General features: G+C 37.4%; 1 protein-coding gene and 1 pseudogene across 1 annotated transcript in view; both read right to left on the bottom strand.

Annotated features, from left to right (window-relative positions):
- Window positions 1-15,585, bottom strand: part of STPG2 (sperm tail PG-rich repeat containing 2) — a 578,171-nt gene extending 562,586 nt beyond the window's left edge. Inside the window, exons 1-2 of the mRNA XM_047718028.1 lie at window positions 15,017-15,585; window positions 4,893-5,005 (exon numbers count right to left, since the gene is read on the bottom strand). Coding sequence (XP_047573984.1) covers window positions 4,893-5,005; window positions 15,017-15,125 — 222 coding nt within the window. The 5' untranslated portion in view covers window positions 15,126-15,585. The remainder of the gene's footprint in view (window positions 1-4,892; window positions 5,006-15,016) is intronic.
- Window positions 15,586-23,610: 8,025 nt separating this feature from the next.
- LOC125094110 (omega-amidase NIT2-like) lies at window positions 23,611-24,284 on the bottom strand (annotated as a pseudogene).
- Between the last annotated feature and the right edge of the window lie 711 nt (window positions 24,285-24,995).

The following is a 24,995-nucleotide window of genomic DNA, read 5'->3' on the forward strand; positions in this document are numbered from 1 at the left end:
CAACCGCCCAACAATACAGAATGCAGTCTCATCGGAAGAGTGAGGCCATCTACTGGATCGCGTCTGATATCCCATCATACAGCTCTAGTGAAATGTATCTTTCAGATCAAAAATCAAACCTAATTTGGACATCTATTAGTAGGCCCTGATAGTGAGAAATATGAAAGAAACTATTTATTTGGATCCAGGGAAGAGATCTCCACATCTAAGTCTTATATAGCAAGGAAAAAGATAATATCAGCCATGCATAAACAGGTCACAAACTAGAAAAGAATTAGAGCCAGAAAACATAAATGAAATTTGAACTGACTCTTTGGGGTGGGATTCATTTTAGGAAAAAGGACAGGAACAAAATAAGGTATGTGACTTAATAAGCTAATTATCTATCAAAGAATCAGAAACTTGTACTTTGTAAACTTCATTCTTCTGTGTCTTTTATTTTCTTAATTTCCCTTAAATTGTTTTCTAAAAAAACTTACTTTTGAAAAAAATTAGTATGCTTCAGATATGCTAGAGGAGACAAAGAAAGAAGCGAATTTGCCCATAACAAGTCAAGAGCTGGAGAGGCAAAAAGAATACTCCCATCCTCACTCCCAACTTTGGCATACTGGTGACAACCATAATCAAAGTGAAATAACCATAACATAAACAGGGAAATAGAGAAGACTAAATTGGGGCACACAGTTTCAACTCCCAAATGTTTTGCTTTTATAAGAGCTTCAAGTATTACATACAGTGGAGGCAGGCCTTCACAACTACAACCACATTTTCAGTCTTCTCAAATTTCATTTGAAGTCTCCAAATAATATTTACTAGGTAATTGCTAACAGAAAGGAACATTTCAACCTATGCTCAAAAAAAAAGGTATAAAAGTAAATTGTTAAATGCTGGCATTAATTTCCAATAGGATTATCCCTTTAATTATTATCAAGCATATTATTTATTTATATAATTAGTATGCTAACTATTGCCACATGACAAACATGTTTTCTAATTCAGTCATTTAAAATAATAATGGACTTTTTTTTTAAATAGCATGATAAATTCACACTTCTTGAAACTCTAAAAGTTCTGCAAGAAGATATGGTCCACATATACAAGGGAATGTAATTACACCTCCATCAGAAAGGATGAATACCCAACTTTTGAATCAACATGGACGGGACTGGAGGAGATTATGCTGAGTGAAATAAGTAAAGCAGAGAGAGTCAATTATCATATGGTTTCACTTATTTGTAGAGGATAAGGAATAACACAGAGGACACTGGGAGTTGAAAAGGAGAAGGGAGTTGGGGGTAATCAGAGGGGGAGACAAACCATGAGAGACTGTGGACTCTGAGAAACAAACAGGGTTTGGGAAGGGAGGGTGTAGGGGGATGGGTGAGGCTGGTGATGGGTAATAAGGAGGACATGTATTGCATAGAGCACTGGGTGTGGTGCATAAACAATAAATCTTGGAACACTGAAAAAATAAAATTAAATTTTAAAAAAAGGATCATAATAAGCTTAAAGGAAGAACTTAAAGGAAGAAAATATAATTCTGATTCTAAAAAACAAACCCAAAAAAAAGAATTTAGCCTAAAACAATCCAAAAAAATCAACAGCAACTGAGTAAATAAGGCACAGTTGTTTCTGATACCAAGGAAATCAATCTTCTCCTGGCATTGGTTTATAGTTTTAAGAAGAAACAGAGGAGCGCCTGGATGGCTCAGTGGTTTAAAGCCTCTGCCTTCAGCTCAGGTCATGACTCCAGGGTCCTGGGATCGAGCCCTGCATCGGGTTCTCTGCTTATCAGGGAGCCTGCCTCCTCCTCCTCTCTCTCTCTCTCTGCCTGTCTCTCTGCCTACGTGATCTCTGTCAAATAAATAAATAATAATTAAAAGAAGAAGAAACAGAGAATACTAGAACTCTTTTTCTTAGATTGTCCATTGTATTAAAAATGTACATTTCCGGGACGCCTGGGTGGCTCAGTTGGTTAAGCAGCTGCCTTCGGCTCAGGTCATGATCCCAGCGTCCTGGGATCGAGTCCCACATGGGGCTCCTTGCTTGGCGGGGAGCCTGCTTCTCCCTCTGCCTCTGCCTGCCATTCTGTCCGCCTGTGCTCGCTCTCTCTCCCTCTCTCTCTGACAAATAAATAAAATCTTAAAAAAAAAAATGTACATTTCCTAGTTCCTTATTCTTGAAATCCAAGAAATGTACCCCAATTTGGAATAAAATAAAACCTGGTCTAAGCTGCACTTTACATTATTTTATATGTGGAATTGACTAAAATCACTATTATTATAATATTCCAACATCCTGATATTTGTCATACTTAACAAGTTTGAAATCTGCCTATTGTGTATTTTATTCCATTCCCCTCTTGGAATAGTGGAGTTACAGCAAGCCCATATACCCATGGGCCACAGAATGGAAGCAGGAGTGACACTTCTAATAATAACATCTAATGACCCATTACTATTTTTTGCTTTTTGTCCTCTAGGTGCTAGTATTCTGTAAGTTTTAAGAACCCAGGAAAGAGACATAAACGTTCCACTGAATTGGAAGTTGAGACCTTCAACTGGCCATTCCAGGTTCTGTGCGCTAGAAAGCAAAATAAGGAGTGTATTGGCTGAGGTGATTAACCCTGACCAGGACTGAGAAACAGGACTAAGGAAAGCCACACACTGCAGTGGGATGGAACACGGAGAAACCCTGCAGAGCTTCCTCAAACTATAATGCCCACTGAAAATGGTAAGAGCAAGTTTATTTAAAGGTTTGAGAAGGAAGCCTGTGAATCAAGAGCTCAGACCCCTTGGAACTAAAGATTCTGGTTACCACATCAGGCTGAAAACTCCACCAGATAAAGTCCCTCTAAAGAGACAGGGAACACAGAATGAGTAATGAAAAAATCTTAAACTATCTATAGCTTCAGATCAATTACATTAACAAGTCCCCATCTGCATTTCCTTGTTTCCTACATCACTTTCTTTCATTTTCCCTCTCTTTTTTACCCTCTTCTATTGTAAAATGGCAACACTAATAATGGATAAAAGTTATAAGATGCTACCTATAATTAAGCACTATTCTAAAATGCTTACTAATGAATGTAACTCTTAGAAAAGGTCCACAAACTTAGTATCCCTAGTATCCCTAAAGCTCAAAGAGATTAAGTAGTTAAGATTAAGTCTACCTATTTTGAAATCTGTCTGAACTAGTATGTAGCAGAGACAGATTTCAAATACAGGTTGTCTACTTCAGGAGCCCACACTACTAACCACTTCTTTATAATATCTCATGTTATATTTACTTACCATTTAATCTATAGGTTGCAGAATAATGGAACAGGAATGTGAAAAAAACAAAAGTAGAAATGGCCTTAATCTAAAGATCCATTTGGTAGTGACAATGTAATATCATCTCTGAATGCAATAGCTAGACCTTAGTTTAGCTCCTTCAGGGAAGTTATATTTGAAAATTATACATAAAATAATTGTGTTTTTTAAATAGTATATGTATGAAGAAGAATTATATGCATATGTAGTACACATGAGAGAGAAGAGAACTGGGCAGTCAAGGGATAAACTGTAAGGGTAATCTATTGTTTTTTATCTGTCCAGCCTCCCGTCCATTATCTTCCCATAACAGCATCCACATTCACCATTGTTGGAGCAATCAAACCTCCCCTATACTTTGTGGTTTAGAGAAGCTTCCAAAGACAGGATTCCCTATCCCAGGAATGACTGTGCCAAACAGATTCTCCCTACTAAGAATTTTAATCCTAAATGGAGTCACACATAAAAAAATGGAAGGGCATTATAGAATTAAGTTATCTAATGGCAGTTCCTGATTGCAGTTCTTACTATTGAAATACTGGAATTGTCTTAGTCCTGTCCATCCTTAAGACTTAACTATACAAGGGTGCCTGGGTGGCCCAGTGGGTTAAGCCTCTGTCTTTGGCTCAGGTCATGATCTCGCGGTCCTGGGTTCGAGTCCTGTATCTGCATCTGGCTCTCTGCTCAGCAGGGAGCCTGCTTCCCCCCTCTCTCTCTGCCTGTCTCTCTGCCTACTTGTGATCTCCCTCTGTCAAATAAATAAATAAAATCTTTTTTAAAAAAGGACTTAACTATACAATTAATCCTTCAAGCCCATAAGCCACCCAAATACCTTTCCTATAAATACTATTGTAAATCTAGTATCTCTCTTAAAAATCTATTTTATTATTTCTAAGCAAAAACTCCTAACTGATAGAATGGTTGCTATTACCAACTCAGGAAGTCTAACACAACAATTAAGGCATCAATGATAGCACTGGGCCTCCAACAGAGGAAATAAAGATCTGCTAAGCTCAATTAGGAGTCATTATGTATGAAGACAAAATTAATGTGAAAAGGGTAAAAGATGATATTCACAATTATGAAGATATTGGAGTTAACATCCACTGTTTCTGAACATGAATGGATCGTCAAAGATATTCTGGTCATAGACTCTCAAGACTGTTTAGGAGCCAGATGAGGCAATGACAGTAGCTATACCTTAAGAATATGCACACAAACTATTTTTAATTCTACTGCCATCCTCCATCTACATATCTTGATCATCTGCACAGCTTTCATGCACCATAATTCATTCAATAGTCCTATTCTCCCATTCAAGAATCTCAAGAACCATGAAGCACGTAACAATGTTTTATGTCTTATAGAATACATAGAACAATGGAGAACATCCAACCAGGCAATCAACAATAAACACTTTTAATTTTCTCATATTCTAATAACAAAATATAGATTTAAAGGAGAAAGAAGAGGATATGAAGGGAAAAGAAAATATGACAAATGACATATTAGTCTAGGAGAGGAGGAAAGTATAATTCTTATTAACTCTAACAACTATAATAACTACCATAAATTTACCTGTGCTTCTGAAACATTATAGTGTCCTGGCCCTGGAACAGCTTTCTCAGTGTTAGAGGCAACAGTAAAAGTACTTTCTCTGGCAGCCAAAGAAAGGAATGGTGCATAGCCACCTATAAAAGTAAAATCATATCACTGGAAGATAAGATAGGGTCCCAGTGATTTCAGATAAAAAGCATTCAAAATACATAAAATCATTTAGTAACCTCAACTGTGGAGACTATATTATCAGAACTAATGACTAGCCACAGAAGTTGCGGTATTTTTTAAAATTCTGATTAACAGCAGAACATTTATTAACATATATTAAATAAAAGAACTTACAGAACTGGAAGTCCCAAACAACAGAAAAAAATACTTAAAGAAATAAAAAGCAAAAGCCTTTATTTCTTCTAAGAATATTTGGTTGAGATGAAAACAACAGTTATGTTTAGTTAATAAAATATTTTCATCCTCAGAAGACCAGCATTTTACATTTTGGAGCAACATCTATTATTTATAGAGAATAGCATATATAAAGTTGTGGTGACAACTTAGATTGAAATAATTTAAAGTTACTTTACAGCAAGTAATTAATAATGTCTCTTTGCTTTGGTACTCGGTAAGTATTTCTTGACTGCCTGACCCCAAAGGTTTACAAATCTAAGATACAAATTTCTCTGGAACAAATAATCATAAAATTAGACAAACTTGATAAACTTAGTAGACAGACTTAGTCTTCCGAAAGACTGATAAAAAAAAAAAAAAACAAGAACTGTATCAAGAAAATGAGTATAATTTAAGCAACACAAATATCACAAAAGATATGGGAGAGAACAGAGCAGTTATCTTTAATGGGTAATAAAAAGAATAAAAGTGAGGAAACAAAATTTGTGAGACTCTTATACACTAAAGGAAAATGTACACTACTGTCAGAATATATGGCAATAATTACTACAGTGTACTAATCTGGACTAATAATAAAAAACAATCTTTCTGAAACAGGAAATAATGTGTTTCTTTTGAAGTCCACATTTACTAAAACGCAACTGAAATCAAGAATTATTTGTTATTATCACTAAAAACCAGCAAACTATGAAAGAGAAAAAGACAAGAATGGATCAGAGAAAATCTTCAGAAACAACCACAAAACAAGAAAAAGATGGCAATAAATATATATCTATTAGTAATTACTTTGAATATAAATGGACTAAAAACACCTCAGTCAAAAGACATAAGGTGACTGAATAGAAAAAAAACAAGACCCATGTATACGCTGCTTGGAAAAGACTCACTGCAGACCTAAAGACACCTACAGATTGAAAGGGAGGGGATGGAAAAACATTTATCATGTGAATGGATATCAAAAGAAAGCCAGGGTAGCAATAGTTATATTGTACAAAATAAGCCTATAACAAAGACGGTAACAAGAGACAAAGAAGGACACTATCTAATAATAAAACGTACAATCCAACAAGAAAATATAATATGTGTGCACCCAACATAGGAGCACCCTAATACATAAAACAGTTAACAACAAGCATAAAGGAAATAATGCATAGTAAAACAATAATAGTAAGGGACTTTAACACCCCACTTACACTGATGGACAGATCATCCAAACAGAAAAACAACAAAAAAACAATGACTTGAATGACACACTGGACCAGATGGATTTAACAGCTATATTCAGAACATTCCACCCTAAAATAGCTGAATACACATTTCTTTTAAGTGCACATGGAACATTTTCCAGAATAGATCATATATGAGGCCACAAAACCAGTCTCAACATATTTAAAAAAAAAAAAAATCAAAGTCGTACTATGCTTTTTTCCTGACCACAATGTTATGAAATTAGAAACCAACCATAAGAAAAAAAATCTAGAAATAGCACAAATACAGGGAGGTTAAATAACATGCTATTAAACAATCAATGGGTCTACCAAGAAATGAGAGAAGAAATCAAAAATTACATGAAAATGAAATGGTCCAAAATCTTTGGGATGCAGAAAAAGTGGTTCTAAGAAGGAACTTTATAGCAACACAGGCTCACCTCAAGAAGCAAGAAAAATCTCAAAGAACCTAACCTTACACCTAGAGGAGCTAGAAAAAGAAGAATAATCAAAATCTGAACCCAACAAAAGGATGGAAATAATAAAGATTAGAGTAGAAATAAATGCTATAGAAACTAAAAAACCAAAAGAACGGGTCAATGAAAACCGGAGGCTGGTTCTTTGAGAAGAAAAAAAAAAATCAATAAAATTGATAAACCTCTAGCCAGAATTATCAAGGAAAAAAAAGAGAAAGGACTCAAAAAAAAAAAAAAATCACAAATGAGGAGAAATAACAACCAACACCACAGAAATACAAACAATTATAAGAGAATATTACGAAAAACTATATGCCAACAAATTAGAAAACCTAGAAGAAAAGAATAAATTCCTAGAAACATAAATACAAAAACTGAAACAGAAAGAAATAGAGAATTTGAGCAGACCCATAACCAGTAAAGAAATTGAGTCAGAACAATTCAAAAACTCCAAACAAACGAAAGTCCAAACCAGATGGCTTCAGAGGGGAATTCTACCAAATTTTTAAGGAAGAGTTAATACCTATTCTTCTCAAACTATTCCAATAGGAAAACTTTCAAATTCATTCTATGAAGCCAGCATTACCCTGATACCAAAATAACCACGAAAAAAAAAGAGCACTACAGGGACGCCTGGGTGGCTCAGTTGGTTAAGCAGCTGCCTTCGGCTCAGGTCGTGATCCCAGCCTCCTGGGATTGAGTCCCACATCAGGCTCCTTGCTCAGCAGGGAGCCTGCTTCTCCCTCTGCCTCTGCCTGCCACTCTATCTGCCTCTGCTCACTCTCTCTGTCAAATAAATAAATAAAATCTTTAAAAAAAAAAAAGAGTACTACAGGTCAATATCTCTAATGAACATAGATGTAAAAATCCTTAAAATACTAGCAAACTGAATCCAACAATATGTTTTAAAAAAAAAATCGTTCACCATGATCAAGTGGGATTTATTCCTGAGTTGCAAGGGTAGTTCAGTATTCACAAACCATTCAATGTGATACATCATACCAATAAGAGAAAGGATAGGAACCATATGATCATTTCAATAAATGCAGAAAAAAGCATTTGACAAAGTACAATATCCATTCATAATAGAAGTCCTTAACACAGTGGGTTGAAAGGGAACATATCTCAGTCTAATAAAGGCCATATATGAAAAATTCACAGCTAACATCATCCTTAATCATGACAAATTCACATCTCTCCCCCTAAGGTCAGAAACAAAACAAGGATGTGCACTCTCACCACTTTTATTCAATATATACTGTAATCTTAGCCACAGCTATCAGACAATACAAAGAAATAAAAGGCACCCAAATTGGTAAGGAAGATGTAAAATTTCCACTATTTGCAAATGACATGACACAATATATAGAAAACCCTGAAGACTCCACCAAAAAACTGGTAAAACTGATAAATGATATTCAGTCAAGTTGTAGGATACAAAATCAATCTATAGAAATCTATTGCATTTCTATACACCACTAATGAAGCAACAGAAAGAGAAATCAAGAAAAAAATCCCATTTGCAACTGCACCAAAAATAAGATACCTAGGAATAAACTTAACAAAAGCAGTGGGAGACCTGTACTCCAAAAACTATAAAACATTGATTAAGGAAAATTGAAAATGACACAAAGAAATGGAAAGACATTCCATGCTCATGGTTGGGAAAATAAATATTGTTAAAAAGTCTATGCTACCAAGAGCAATCTATACATGCAATGCAATCCCTATCAAAAGACCATCAACTTTTTTCAAAGAGCTAGAACAAATTATCTTAAAATTTGTATGGAAGTGGAAAGATCCTGAAAAGCCAAAGGAAAGTTGAAAAATTAAATCAAAGCTGGTGGTACCAAAATCTGACTTCAAGTTCTATTATAAAGCTGAAGTCATCAAGACAGTATGGTATTGGCACAAAAACAGACATATGGATCAATGGGACAAAATAGAGAACCCAGAAATGGACCCTCAACTCTATGGTCAACTAATCTTTGACAAAGCAATTAAGAATGTCCAATGGAAAAAAGACAGTCTCTTCAACAAATGTTGTTGGAAAAACTGGACAGCCACATGCAGAAGAATGAAACTGGACCATTCCCTTACATGACACACAAAAATAGACTCAAAACGGATGAAAGACCTCAATGTGAGACAGGAACCCCTCCAAATCCTTAAGGAGAATACACGCAGCAATGTCTTTGATCTTGGCCGCAGCAACTTCTTGCTAGGCATGTCTCCAAAGGTAAGGAAAACAAAAGCAAAAATGGGATTATTGGGACTTCATCAAGATAAAAAGCTTTTGTACAGTAAAGGAAACATTCAACAAAACCAAAAGACAACCAACAGAATGGGAGAAAATATTTGCAAAAGACATATCATATAAAGGGCTAATATCCAAAATCTATAAAGAACTGATCAAACTCAACATCCAAAAAAAAAATAATAATAATAATCCAACCAAGAAATGGGCAGAAGACATGAACAGACATTTCGGCAAAGAAGACATCCAAATGGCCAATAGACACACGAAAAAATGTTCAACATCACTTGGCATCAGGGAAACGCAAATCAAAACCAGTGAGATTCAACCTCACACCAGTCATAATGGCTAAAATTAATGTCAGGAAATGACATATGTTGGTTGGCAAGGATGCAGAGAAAGGAGAACACTCCTACACTGTTTGTTGGTGGGAATGCAAGCTGGAGCAACCATGCTGGAAAACAGTATGGAGGTTCCTCAAAACGTTGAAAACATAGCTACCCTATGACCCGCAATTGCACTACTGAGTATTTACCCAAAGATATAAATGTAGTGATCCGAAGGAGCATGTGCACCCCAATGTTTACAGCAACAATGTCCACAATAGTCAAACTGTGGAAAGAGCCCAGGTGTTCATCTACAGATAAATGGATAAAGAAGATGTGGTATCTATATACAATGGAATACTGCCCAGCCATCAAAAAATAGGAAAGAAAAAGAAAAAAAGAACTCTTGTCATTTGCAATAACATGGTTGGAACTAGAGGGTATTATGCTAGGGGTAAGAAGCCAATCAGGGAAAGACTGATCATATAATCTCATTGATATTTGGAAATTAAAAAACAACACAGAGGATTATAGCGGAAGAGAGATAAAAATAAAAGAAGATGAAAGCAGAGAGAGAGAGACAAATCATGAGACTCTTAAGCATAGGAAACAAACAGGGATGCTTGGGGGGAAGAAGATGGAGAGGATGGGATAACTGGGTGATGGACATTAAGGAGGGCACATGATGTAATGAGCACTGGGTATTATATAAGACTGATGAATCACTGACCTCTACCTCTGAAACCAATAACACATTAAATATTGATTGAATTTAAATAAAAATTATTTTTAAAAGAACACTAAAATATATTTATAAATATTCTCCATGTGTTCAACAAAGTAGAAGAAAGATGAACATGATGAGGAAATAAAGGGAAGATATAAAAATACTGAAATCAAACTTCTGTAATGAAAAGTACACTGATATGGGGCACCTGGTTGGCTCAGTCAGAAGGGTGTGCAACTCTTGATCCAGGGTCATGAGTTCAAGCCCCACATTGGGTATAGAGATTACTTAAATAAAAACCTTAAAAAAAAAAGAAGTACACTGATAGGGTTAATGACAAGTTTATGTGAGTTAATAACAGATTTTTTTCTCAATTCTTAATCTCTTTAAAAATAACTAAAGCAAAAATAATTTCAAATTATTGTGACATTATAGCATATATAGAAGTAGAATATATGACCACAATAGTGAAGATGAGATGGGAGAAATGGAAGAACACTCTTGTTTTGATGAGATGATGAGATGGGAGAAATGGAAGAACACTCTTGTAAGGTTCATATATTAATGTGAAGTGGGACACTGTGATAGGTTAGAGATGTATACTGTAAACCTCAGAGCAACCACTAAAAAATAAAGCAGTATAGCTAGTAAAGCAATAGTCAAGGTAAAAACAAAATCATTAAAAAAAAAAAACAACTAAACTCATTCAACAAGGTAGGGATAAAAAAAGAAAGAAGAGGTAAGATTAAAACAAATATCAAGATAGTAAATTTACACACAATGATATTGATAATTAAATTAAACAGAAAAGTTCTAATTACCCCAATATAAACAGCAGAGATTGTCAATTGGATAATAAAGTAAGACCTAACTTTATGTTGTCTAGAGAAAACCCTCATATAACACATAAAGACATGAAGTTAAAAATAAAAGGATGGAAAAGATTCACCATGCATCCATGAATCAAAGGAAGCTGGAGTGACTATATTAAAATCAGACAAAGCAGATTTTAGAACAGTGAATACTAGAGATAAGAGAGACGTTGCATTATGATAAAGGGGCCATTTCATCAACAGGATTTAGTAATTCTAAAGATCAGCAAGGAATGATTGCCATAAAAATCAGAACAGGGCTCACCTGTAGAGGAGTGAAAGAAGGATAATTAAAAGGGAAATTGAGCAATGTTATGTTTCTTGAGTATTAACTTTTGAGGTTATGATTTTTATGAAATTTTCTACATAAGTGTTTAATCTTACGAGTAAAAGGTTTTGGGTTTTTTTTTTAATTTAGGTTCATACAACATGAGGTAATGTGAGATAAATATGAAAACTAAGAAAGCTAAGTTCAGACTAGCTCTTAGACAGCTGTCCTAATACCATGGCAGAGAATCTAACTGGATCTACCTAAACAAGTGTGAAATTAATTGCAAAATACTGAAATTCATAGAAAAATAGAAAAGAAAAAACAAACACTCAATAGCCCCATGCATTCAAGAAAGCCAGTACTCAAAAAATCTTCAGTGAAGCTTTCCAAAATTAATTATATAGAATCTTTCATCAATAGGCTAAAAGTGTACATGAAATACTGACCTCAAGTAAAACCACAAGAAAAACAAAGTGTTTATACTGATTAGCTCTATGAAAGAAGGGACTTGTCTATTTTATTCACAATTGTATACATAATGTTTATATTTAGAGTGGCAAACTGTTCTAGCATGCTCAGGACATAGAACTTTCAGTGCTAAAACCACGTTCCCATATAAATCAAGATGTCTGGCCCCCTATCGTAGTGCCCTGCATACTAATCAATAAATAGAGAATTCATAGGTGATATTCTAAACTACACCTTTAGTCATTCATTTAACAATAGTGAATGCTTTATTGTGTGTGGAGAGAGGTAGTGAGGGTATAATAATGAATAAGCTAAAACTCTGGCTTCTAATAATGGGAAAACCAGAATAATAAATAATAATACTACAAACAGTGCTGCCAATAATTAAGGTATAAAATATAGGAGAAGATGGTTCTGGGGACTTAGGGTTAGTGGAGTGTGAGATAAAAGGTTTGATTTGGGACATATGGATATACAGGCATATGAAGTGCCAAATACAAATGATAAATCAAACTGTCAGGCAGAAAGAAGAAATTAAGAATACAAGAGAAAGAAAGATTTGAAAAGAAAGAAATAAGTTCAGTCTGGGAAATATTGAGTTTGAGGCACCAAAAGCAGAAGATAAATCAAACTGGCATGAAGCAATAAAAGTTAGTCCATTCTGAGAAAGAAGGTGGGCAGCATGTGTTTAAAGGGCAAGTTCCATAGCCACAGCTACTGCCTCAAAACAAAAGGGTCATTCTTCATATAAAAGCAATAACTAGACCTCTGAAACATACTCATCTTCAGGGATATCAACATATACAGCAATCACATATATATTTATTTAAAGACAGATTGCATTCCCTGAGGTGGTCTCCCTAAATTCTGACTGGCTAATAAGATAAATCATTATTGGTGGCATAAGCTCATGGGCATGACTGCAGACCGTGGACAGCTCATGCCTCTATAGCAGGTAAAGCTAACCACTCTTCCATCAAAGAAGAAATCTGGGAAAGAATATATTTAGGAGCTAGTGTTACCCAGCTTAGATAACTAATATTGAACCAATATAGATAATTAATGTACAGCTGATGTGGATGCCATTTATTATGTAAATCAAGTTCAAAAAGCAATTAAATTCTCCTTAGCACAATATGCCAGGAGATGTCAGATTACTAAAAAGACTATATTTTTATCCTATTTTACTAGGCTGGTTGCCTCTGGAGAAAATTTGCTTTGATGAGAAAAAATATCCTTCCTTCTTAGATAAATGTGAGAAAATCAGGAATAGCTCTCAATAATCTGGAATTGGAATATCCAGTCTCTCTCCTACTTGTGAAATCGGAGCAGCTCAGTGTGTTCTTTTTAGGCTGCAAATCCTGGGTTGAAAAGAGTCTCTCTGATTAAATGGCTGAAGGCTGAGGCAATGAAGTTTACAGACTGGGCTGAAAAGAATTTCCTGAGGAAAATGTGAAGATAATAAACTGGAAGATTGACCAAGAAGGCTACAGTAATATGAGAGTGGTAATTAGGAAGGAGAAAAGTTAGAAATAACAAGTATTTGCATCTTTCTTATGAAGATCTAAGATTATAAATTCCTCTGCTCTACTGTGGTTCAAGGTAACAAGTTATATAAAGTCCTAACATCTATTCTTCCTACATCATACTCTATAAAAATCTACCTGACTCTTAATTGAATTAACTGTGTATATTTCTCCATAGACCAGTGTGTCGCTGATCTTAAAGAAGGGTAAAACAGAATGAACCTAGGAAAGATATAATAGCTACTTTTAAATTATCCAGTAGAGAAATAATACCTGTACCTTCTATTAATTATCACCATGTTGTCGCTAAGTATTGCTAAAACAGGACTCAATAGGATGCAGCTGTTTCTTTGCTAAGCATAGAATTTCCTAGATTCTTTCACAAGTCAGCAAGGCAAAATTCTATAAAACAGTAAAAGCAGGGCCTTGCAACACTCCACTTACTGCTTTCTAAGCAGAGTTCACATAAGTCATGTAGTGAGTTTTTAATTCTGCTATGTGTAGCCCATTAGACATTTTTTTAATTTTATTCCAAGAATTACTGTTTGTTATTTTTTAAAAATTTAAAAGTTGATGGGGCGCCTGGGTGGCTCAGTGGGTTAGGCCTCTGCCTTCAGTTCAGGTCCTGGTCTCGGGGTCCTGCAATCAAGCCCTGCATCCGGCTCCCTGCTCAGCGGGAAACCTGCTTCTCCCTCTCTCTGCCTGCCTCTCTGTCTACTTGTGATTTCTCTCTCTGTCAAATAAATAAATAAAATCTTAAAAAAAATTTTAAAGCTGAGAGTAACAATAAAGATCATGGCTATTGCCCCCAAGAGAATCACATTTAGTGTGGCAGCCAGATAAGTTAACAGATAATTAAGATATAATATCAAAGTCCTATGAAAGAGTCATTAAGGAGTCAAAGAAAGACTTGAGAAATAGTAGAGTAAAAGAACAATTTCACTTTACCTGAGTCTAAAAGAGTAAGTAGGACTCAGTGAGGTTAGGAAGGAAGGAACAGCATATTGGGCAAAGTATCAGCAGCTACTAAAGCATGGAGGCGAGTGAGCATGAATTTGTAGAAAATGCGAAGTTGAAACTACTGAAATGTATGTGGGGTGAATCCTGGGTATAGGTGAGAGAGAATGTGAGAGGCTTACTACCACGCAAATTGTAGTTTTTCCCTTGTAAATCTGCATTTCCTCTGTTGTTACACTGTATTTTTAAACAAATGCCATTACTGTGTTTACATGACTGATGACATTAGGGTAGTAGGTTGATTTAGGTTTTTCTGGAGTGCAGATTTGTCATTGTTTTAATTTTTGAATTTTGCTGCTTTTCAGCATCTGATATCAATATCAATGTTCTTGGAGCCTATATCTGTATTTAATACAATTGAGTTGTTATAAGCATTAACCTCCCTAACAATGTATTAACCACCAATCATAACCCAAAATACTTATACCTGTGATGCTTTTCAATCCTTATTTTATTTTGACACAGCTGAACACTGTCTTTAATTTGTCATACTTACTAAGGTACCATTGTGTTTAACAAGTACACAGAAGCGAGCCTGGCTGAAAGTGAGGTGTCTGTCACAGGAGGCTTGCCTTTCCCTACCTCTTACCTGTTGCCTGCTGCTTCAGGAAAGGTACCTGATAGGATCCAGGACCCACATGCTCCTCAGTGCTGCCACCTTCAGCCAATCTGAACAAGCGGGGAGCTCGATCATACATAATTCTGGGAGGGAGGGGCGGAGCGGGAGAAGCCGCCGCTGCAAAAAGGGTAAAAACAAAGCGACTAGAGGCGTGGAGCAAAAGGAAGCTGACGACGGTCTGAAGAGGGTCAAACAGAACTTGAATAAAAGGACAAGCTAACCACAAAGGCTATCTCCCTACCTGCTCACTGGGGTCAGATTTTTCTCTAGGTCAACTTATAGCCCGGTGGTACAGTGAAAGGGAGGGCGACCAGGAATAAGATACCCCTCACAACCATCTAACTGTTCACCAGGCACAAACTGAAATACTCCGCTAGGAAAGGAGATTAAAAAGTAGGCGCCAGTCCCTGTACTTCCGGTCTCCCCTCCGCCCATTTCTCTCCGCCCCGGAAGTCTCTAGGAGCGAGGGGTCGTAGTACTCCTCCCCCGCCAAGCTCTCGGAGCACGCGCACTGAGCTGCGGACGTCCCGCCGTGTTCCGCCCTTCGCTCACCGCGTACTCAAAAGTAGAGCCCGGTTAATGGGGCAGGTCCTCTTGCGGCGCCAACGGCTTTAAGGTTTGTGCTTGTCGGAAGAGCTCTGGAAAATACGTTAGAAGGGGTTAGAGCTCGCTTGACCATGATCTCTTTCTTCTATGAACCAGTTAGAGCGGCAGGAAAGACAATAGCAAAAACTGTGAAAGAAAAAAACCATTCTCTTCGCAGAGTCCGGGTTCCGCAAACTCAGCCCCCCCCCAGCTACTACAACTACATTCGCACCCACAGAGGGAAAACACCTCTGACTCTATCGTACAGATAATCCCAAACCAAGAAGAGAATCTCAGGAAGTGGTGGTGACAAGAAACAGGGAACCGGAGGAAGGAGAGGAAAAGCTCACCGACAGAAGCAATGCAAAGGCCGGGTAACAGAAAGCTCTGTTTGTTGTCACATGCCAGGCAACGGCAACGTTGACTCCTCACTCTGTTTATAACCAAGGGCTTGAAAAGGCCCAGTCCACCCACCCCCACCCCGAACTAATGAGACTCTTAACCTCAGGTAAAAGGAACCTGGCTTGTGCAATGGTCTTGAGTCTGTGTCAGAATCCACCTTAAAATGTCCTCTGGCTGTTTTGTTTTGTTTTGCTTCCCCAGCGAGAAGCCCTTCCACATTCTAATAATCTTTAAAGGATTAAATAGATACTGTCTTGACCACGCCTCACCCCCAATGAGCTACAATACTTTAACTTGCATCTACTACAAAGTTTTATAGTATTTATACTCTGCAGAACACGATTTGATGCCCAATTCTGTGGGTCATTTGTTATGACAGTTGTTCCATAAAAGTGAGATGATTTCCATACAAAGCTGTGTGCTTCTACAGGCTATATCTAATACGTTTTTCTTTTTCCTACTCAGTATCTAGCTGAATAATCATTTTCTTAAAACACATTGGCAGGGGCGCCTGGGTGGCTCAGTGGGTTAAGCCTCTGCCTTTGGCTCAGGTCATGATCTCAGGGTGCTGGGATAGAGCCCTGCATCGGGCTCTCTGCTCGGCAGGGAGCCTGCTTCCCCCTCTCTCTCTGCCTACTTCTAATCTCTCTCTCTGTGTCAAATAAGTAAGATCTTAACACACACACACACACATTGACAAATGCATAGAGATAGAGATATAAAGGCATATACTATAGACTGCTGCTAGGCTATGGGGATACAAAAATAGGACAAGTTCAGCCTCAGGCATTCTGTAAGGAATGGAGAAAGATGTGTATCAGCAGTAATATGAGGTGACAAGAGAGATGTATAAAATTAAAAAATATATATTGCAGGACTTTGGAAACTGCCTCTTCCTACTAAGAAACTAGATGTTGATCCATAATCCTTTCTCATGGACTTATTTCTCCTTGCATGCTTGCAGAAAGCCTCATAATTTCCTCAAAGTTATTTAAACCTTATTTTCCCAATCTTCCACAGATACCCTTTGAGCTCTAGAACCCATTTACTACCGCATTTTACGATATTGTATGAAAAGAGAAAAATCTGTATGCTTTGGAGGATGATCCAGTGGTACTGTAAATTAGCTTTCTAGTGGTGGACATTCCTTAGGGACTTTATTTTCCCTTAACCCCAACAAGAATAGAAACCCAGACTGCAATTTCAAGTCTAGGCCATCTTTGTAGTAAACACTGGTGCGGACTGACAACCTCCTTCTGGCTGTTCAAGTCTGTTGTGGCCTTGATTACTCTTTCCTTGGATATATTTGGGTTTGAGATTGGGAATGGAAATCATAAAGGTTTATCTGCTTTTTGTTTGATCTGAAATTTGGCCAGTGAGCCTAACCTAATTTAGGCAGAAGGAGTTCTTCATACGGTTTATCCTAGCTCATTTGCAGATCTCTAAACAGGACTTTGTGACCTTAAAACCTTTGTACCAGGTACAAATACAGTGTTTTTCTATCTTGCCTGTTTCCTCAGTGCATGTTCTTTTCTCAAGCACCTCATAGAAGGGTAACTGGTGAATGGTACTATAATGTTACTGGGTCTTGTGGCCAGATCTATCTAAATAACAGCTCTGGGGGCTCCTGGGTGCCTCAGTCGTTAAGTGTCTGCCTTCTGCTCAGGTCAAGATCCTGGGGTCCTGAGATTGAGCCCCGCCTTGGGCTTCCCATTCAGTGGGAAGCCTGCTTCTCCCTTGTCCACTACCCCTGCTTGTGTTCCCTCTCTCTCTCTCTTTCTATCAAATAAATAAAATCTTTTAATTAATAAAATCTTTTAATAAATAAATAACACACCTCTGTATCTAAATAAAGGTACACCCTCAACACTTTATAATTTTGTAATACTTGGTGTCTCTCAGAATCTCCATTCTTTTTTTTTTTTTAAGATTTTTATTTATTTATTTGACAGAGAGAGATCACAAGCAGGCAGAGAGGCAGGCAGAGAGAGAGGAGGAAGCAGGCTCCCTGCTGAGCAGAGAGCCCGATGTGGGGCTCGATCCCAGGACCCTGAGACCACGACCTGAGCCAAAGGCAGCGGCTTAACCCACTGAGCCACCCAGGCGCCCCCAGAATCTCCATTCTTAACACAGAGTCTTTCTTTAAAAGTTTTTAGTGTGAAAATCCTTCCTCTATTTCCTGAATCACTGTAGCTGTTCTACCTTTCCCGGCTATTATTTCTTTCTTACAATTCAGTAACAAGAATGGTACACCATATTTTGGGATTGGAAAATCTTTTTAAAGGAGAACAATAAATCTTTTTCATTATCTCTCATTGTAGTAAATATTTCCTGAATAGTTTTAAATGAATGTGCTGCAGGAAAAAATAAATACATTAACATAGAATTATAATTACATATAAAGACGAAATAAAGAATTTGACTCAGCACTTCTCAGTTCCTGCAAAATATTCTTAATGCTAATTAACCACCCTATACAGTTATTTCCATGGTATTAGTAAGAAATGGAACCCATATTTGAACTAAGATTTATCTGACTACAAAATTTGGATTCTTTCCATTCCTCCATGTTGGCTACCACTAGAATAAATAAATCAGATTGATTCTTTATCAAATATGTTACCTGCAACGAAGAACTCCATAGTCACCAATTTTTCCATACAACATTCTGAGGATTAAGTAGATAGCAGGTGATATCTGGAATATTGCATGAGATGTGGGAATTCTTCCTTCAATAGCTTTAAATACCTTATAAATATTATAAAACTGAATTGGTTTTGAAAACTAATTTCTTCAGCCCATTATGATTTGGTTTCCATTGTTTTGCTTTTTTTCTTAAATAAAAATCAAATAATGGTGATACATAACTTGGCATGTATTATACAACAGAATATACTTTGTCAGTGTTATTAGTAGTCACATTGTAAAGTGATATGTATTCAAGTTAAAATGGTGAAAATACTTATGTAATCATTTGAAGTGCATAAAGTATATTTTATGTTTAGTATTTTGTTTAATATAAATTTCTTTCTCTAAACTGCAGGATTATCATGATTCTGAAATACGAAAATTTCATGAAATGTATTTTAAAAATTATACCATATTATCAGTGACCACCTGATTTTTTTTCATTTACATTCATTGAACACCTATTATATGCTAGCACTGTGAAGCACCTTATACCAATAATCTAAATCTTTTCTCATATAACTCATGAAGTAGGTTCTATTACTGTCTTTATTAGTATGCTGAAAGCCACTAAATTTCTCACCCAATATCACATAGTTAATGAATAATGGAGCTGGATTTCAAACTAGTTAATTTGACTCTAGACCTATTTTCTCCTTTCTTTTTTTTTTTTTTAAGTATTTTCCAGTGTGGGGCTTGAACTCATAACCTTAAGCTCGAGACCTGAGCTGATATCAAGAGTTGGGCACTTAACCTACTGAGTCACCCAGGCCCCCCTCTAGACCTGTTTTCATAGCCATTATAAGAGACATGTCCCCAGCTATGCTTTACTTTCACACCCAGTAATTTTTTCCTCAGTTCTTATTTGAGATTGGCTGTATGTTTGTTAATTCATCTAAAAAGGAAAGTCTGGAGATAGTCTTTCAGGGATGATATGGTGGCTCCTTCGTGGCAGGGAACCAGGATGCTCTATTATGCTACTCCACATCTTGATGTATGCCTCCCAGTCTAAGCTGAGCTAATGGTCTAAAAATTATCTGCTAGAATTCCAGGCATTATAAGCAGCAGGAAGAGAAAACAAAGTATAGCCCCCTTCCTTTTCAAAGAGACTTCCGAGAAGTAACAGAAAATACATGCTTACATTTCATTGGCCCAAACTATGTCAGCAGATACATATAGCTATAAAAGAGGTTGGAAAACATAGCCCATCTCTGGGTATCAGGTTCTATTATTAAGGAACAGGGAGTCGAGTCTGTGTAAAAGAGAAACACCACTCAGTTTTTTCCACAATTGCTTATTTGGGAAAGCTTCCTTTCTCTTGGTGTCCAAGGTACCGTACTTCCCAGGTTCTCATTATACTGTCCCTTAACAGCATCTGCTGTCTCCTCTAATTTTTTTCTCTCATTTTTCTTACTCTCCCATCCTCTCTCTTTCCCCATGTGCAATAGTTCATTGTCCAACCATGTATTGCCTTTGAGATTCAGGCATTTCCAAGTATCTGCTCAACATTTATTTTTTTTATATATTTTATTTATTTATTTGACAGACAGAGATCACAAGTAGGCAGAGAGGCAGGCAGAGAGAGAGAGGAGGAAGCAGGCTCCCCGCTGAGCAGTGAGCCTGATGTGGGACTCGATCCCAGGACCCCGGGATCATGACCCGAGCCGAAGGCAGAGGCTTTAACCCACTGAGCCATCCAGGCACCTCTCTGCTCAACATTTAAATGTAAGTGATCCACCATCACTTCAAGTTAAATATTCCCAAACCTTAATTCATTTTTTTTCTCTGAAGGCCTCCTCATACTCCTAGTCTCCTATTTCTGTTCAGAAGAGCAGTATCTTCCCATACATGAGGCTTACAACCTCTTAGACTACTACTTTTTTTTCTCCCACATCTAAACAGCTGCCAGTTCCATTGTGTCCACCTGTGATCTTTCTGAAATCTGCCCCTCACTGCATTCTTGCTGTCCTTTTGATGATGTTCTCAACCCTACTGATTTGGTGTATTCTAACATCTCATCTGGAATCCCTTTGGTAACTTGTCTCTTACAAGTTATCCCACACACTGTAGTTAGGTTAATCTTCCTAAGTACCATTTTGAAAATGTCTCTCCCATGCTCAGAAATTTGTTGCTACTGTGTAAGTTTGGCACTGGGTGTTTCAAACAAGCCAATCCACTTTTCCATTTCTGTATCTTCCTGCACACCCCATTCACACAAGTTACATAACATTCACACAAACCTTGCCCTTTTCATTTCTGTACTTTTGTTCAAGACTTTATCTCTGCCTAGAAATGCCCTTCCTTCACGTCTTATCTATGAATGTTAAACTTTAGGGAACATCATTTTTTAATTACAGCATTTAGGTAGCACATTTTAAAGAGTACATTTTTAATGTTTGTTGAATATTTTTTAAAAGATAGTAAAATATAAAATGAAACACCAACAAAGTAATATTACTTTTGATACCAGGTTAGTACTTTAAATTTAATGAGAAAACCAAAATTTGTAAATGTTCTGAAATAACAAAGGAGTACTGGCTTCTTCTTGAGAAAAAAAATGAACCATGCTTATATTAATTATTTATCTCCTAAATGTGGTCACAGACATCCACATTTGCTGATAGTTTTTGTTGCTTTTTAAAGAAGTATTGTTCTGTGGTGCCTGGCTGGCTGTCAGTCGAGCATGCAACTCTTGATCTCATGGTTGTGGGTTCAAGTCTTACATTGAGTGTAGAGATTACTTTAAAAATAAAGTCTTTTTTAAAAAGTATTGTTCTGAATAGCTCAGCAGTTAAGTGTCTGCCATCTGCTCAGCTCTTGATCCCAGGATTTTAGGATCAAGTCCCTCATTGGGCTTCTTGCTCAAAGAGCCTGCTTCTCCCCCTGCCTGCCACTCCTCCTTTTTGTGCACTTTCTCTCTCTCTCTCTCTCTGACAAAAATAAATAATTAAAAAAAATTTTTTTTGAAGTATTGTTCTGAGGGTCACCTCAGAGGGTGTCTCAGTTAAGTATCTGCCTTCAGCTCAGGTCATGATCCCAGCATCATGGGATCAAGCCCCACATCTGGCTTCCTGCTTCTCTCTCTTCCTCTGCTGCTTACCCTGCCTTTGCTCTCTCGCTGTCAAGTAAATAAATAAAAATGTTACCCAAAAAAAAGAAGAAGAAGAAGTTTGTTCTATCAGATAGAAGGAGACCAAGAGGAAAAGTTTGGGAATTAAAGGAGCCAGCTTTTCAGATGTAGTACCAAGAATCAGAGTTTTCCACTTGTTAGAGTATATTAAGCATATCCATACTAGTAAGCACATCTATACTAAATACCAATTATTAATATGAAGAGGTATAAGATCATATGTCTAAGTGAAAACATACTGGGGCAAGAGAAGTAGAAGATAAGCCACAGACTGGGAGAAAATATTTGTGAAAGACATATCTGATAAAGCACTATTACTCAAAATATGCAAAGACTCTTAAAACTCAACAGTAAAAAAACAAGCAACCCAATTTAAAAAAAGGACAAGAGACCTAAATACCTCATCAAAGATCTATAGATGGCTAGTAAGCATATGGCAAGATGTTCAACATCATATATCATCAAGGAAATGCAAAATAAAACAAAAAGATACTACTTATGTTGGTTTCTCCAGAGAAACAAAACCAATAAGATATATATATAGAGAGAGAGAGAGAGAGAGAGAGAGAGAGAGAGAGAAATTATTGCAGGAATTGGCCCATACAATTATGGAGGCTGAGAAGTCCCAAGTCTCCAATCTTCAAGTTAGAGAACCAAGAAATCTGATGATATAATTCAGTACATGTCCAGAGGCCTGAGAATCAAGGAAGTCAATGGTATAACTCCCAGTCCGAGGGTAGAGGCCTGAGAATTGGTGGCCACTGGTGTAAGTCCCAGAGTCTGAAGGTCCATGAATAAGGGGTTCAGATGTCCAAGGGCAGGAGAAGATGGCTATCTCAGCTCAAGAGAGAAAATTTACCCTTCCTTTGCTTTTTGTTCCATTCATTCCTCCTATTCATTCCCCCTATGGATTGAGTGATGCCTGCCCACATTGATGAGGGCAGTCTACTGAATCCAATGCTAATGTCTTCTAGAAACACACCACAGCCAAACCCAGAAACAATGCTTTACCAGCTTTCTATACATTCTATGGGCCTGTCAAGTTGGTACATAAAAGTAACCATCATATCACTACACGCCTATTAAATCTTTTTTTTTAAAGATTTTATTTATTTGACAGAGATCACAAGTAGGCAGAGAGGCAGGCAGAGAGAGGAGGGGAAGCAGGCTCCCTGCTGAGCAGAGAGCCCCACATGGGGCTCGATCCCAGGACCCTGGGGATCATGACCTGAGCCGAAGGCAGACACTTAACGACTGAGCCACCCAGGTGCCCCACTACACGCCTATTAGAATGGCCAAAATCCAGGGTACTGACAATACCAAATGCTGACAAGGATGTAGAGTAATAGGACCATTGCTAGTGAGAATCCAAAATGATACGCACCTTGAAAGACAGTTTGGCAGTTTTCTTACAAAATTAAACATACTCACCATACAGTCCAGCAATCATGCTCCTTGATATTTCCCCAAAGGAATTGAAAATTAATGTCCACATAAAAACCTACACACTGATTTTATAGCAGCTTTATTTTTTGGCGGGGGAAGGGGTAGCAGGGGGTCCTTTTTAACTGTTTAATGTGATGTGAAAGAGACGGTGTGCTGATGCTCCATCATCTCAATAGAGAGTTCCCAGGAAGGGAAAAGGCTGATGTTTTTTAAAAATTAAAAAAAAAAAACAACTGTAAAGAATTCAACAGGAAGTTCTTTAAATTGCAGAAATGTTATTATCCTGTTTCATGACATGTTAGAAGCCTAAACCTTAGAGCTTTGTTGCCTCCACTGCATACAGGTCTGATCATTTCTGGCTAAAAATGGGGATTTACTGGCATATTTCAGCCAGCTTTTACAGGTCTGTCCCAGTGGGCTGGTCCATAAGTCAAATTAAAAGCTCCAGGATAGACTAACAGCTGCCAGCCCCTCTACGTAGATTTGCACAAGCTCTACAAAGCAGTGTCATAGTAGATGCCCAGGCCTACTCTGCAGTAAGGAGCATCAGTTGTGGAAAAAATATCACCAGGACTCAACGTTTTAGATTCTCGTAATGTAATTTTCCCAGAAACATCGATGTCAAACAGATGGAGCTTTCTGTGCTCTACCTGTAAAGTTCCATCAGGCCTAAACACAGCCCAGGTGTTAAATAATCTCCCAGCATCCTCTTCAAGAATGGAACCTCCGATGAGATATATGCTGCACTCCTTTGCTACTTCAGAAAGCTTCTGTGTGGATTCACCAGGTATTTTCTCTGCATATTCAGGAAAATATTTCATACCAAATTTAAGAATTAAGGCATTCTGGAAGAGCAACTATTTTGGCTCCTCCTCTTGCTGCCTCCCAGACAAGGCCACAGGCTTGAGTGAGGTTATCTGATTTGATGAAAGAAACCTGAAGTTGGATGAGGACCAAATGAAAAGAGGCCATGGCTCTCCAAGATAGCACCACGGGTGGTGCAACAGAGCAGAGGTCTCTGGGTGGAGAGCCTATAGTAGCTTTATTCTTTTTTTTTTTTAAGATTTTATTTATTTATTTGACAGACAGAGATCACAGTAGGCGGAGAGGCAGGCAGAGAGAGAGAGCAGGAAGCAGGCTCCCCGATGAGCAGAGAGCCGGATGCGGGGCTCGATCCCAGGACCCTGGGATCATGACCTGAGCCGAAGGCAGAGGCTTTAACCCACTGAGCCACCCAGGTGCCCCAGTAGCTTTATTCTTAATTGTCAAATCTTGGAAGCAAGCAAGACATCTTTCAGTAGGTGAGTGGATATTTTGCAGTACATGCAGGCATGTTGGAATGTTATCCAGCACTAAAAAGACATGAGCTATCAAGCCATGAGAAACATAAAAGAAACTTAAATGCATATGGCCATTCTGAATGGCCATTCTGAAAAAGGCCACATACTGTATGATTCTGGAAAAGGCAAACTATGGAGACAAAAGATCAGCTACTACCAGTTGTGGAGTAGGAAGAAGAGATGAACAGGTGGAGCAGAGGATTTTTAGCACAATAAATATGCTCTGTATAATATTATAATGATGGCTGTATTTCATTTTACCTTTGTCCAAATACATAGTACATGCAACACCAAGAATGAACCCTAATGTAAACTATGGACTTTGGGCAATTATAATGTGTCCATGTAGACTTATCCT

The sequence above is a fragment of the Lutra lutra genome, chromosome 2, assembly GCF_902655055.1.
Source record: "Lutra lutra chromosome 2, mLutLut1.2, whole genome shotgun sequence".
NCBI lineage: Eukaryota > Metazoa > Chordata > Mammalia > Carnivora > Mustelidae > Lutra > Lutra lutra.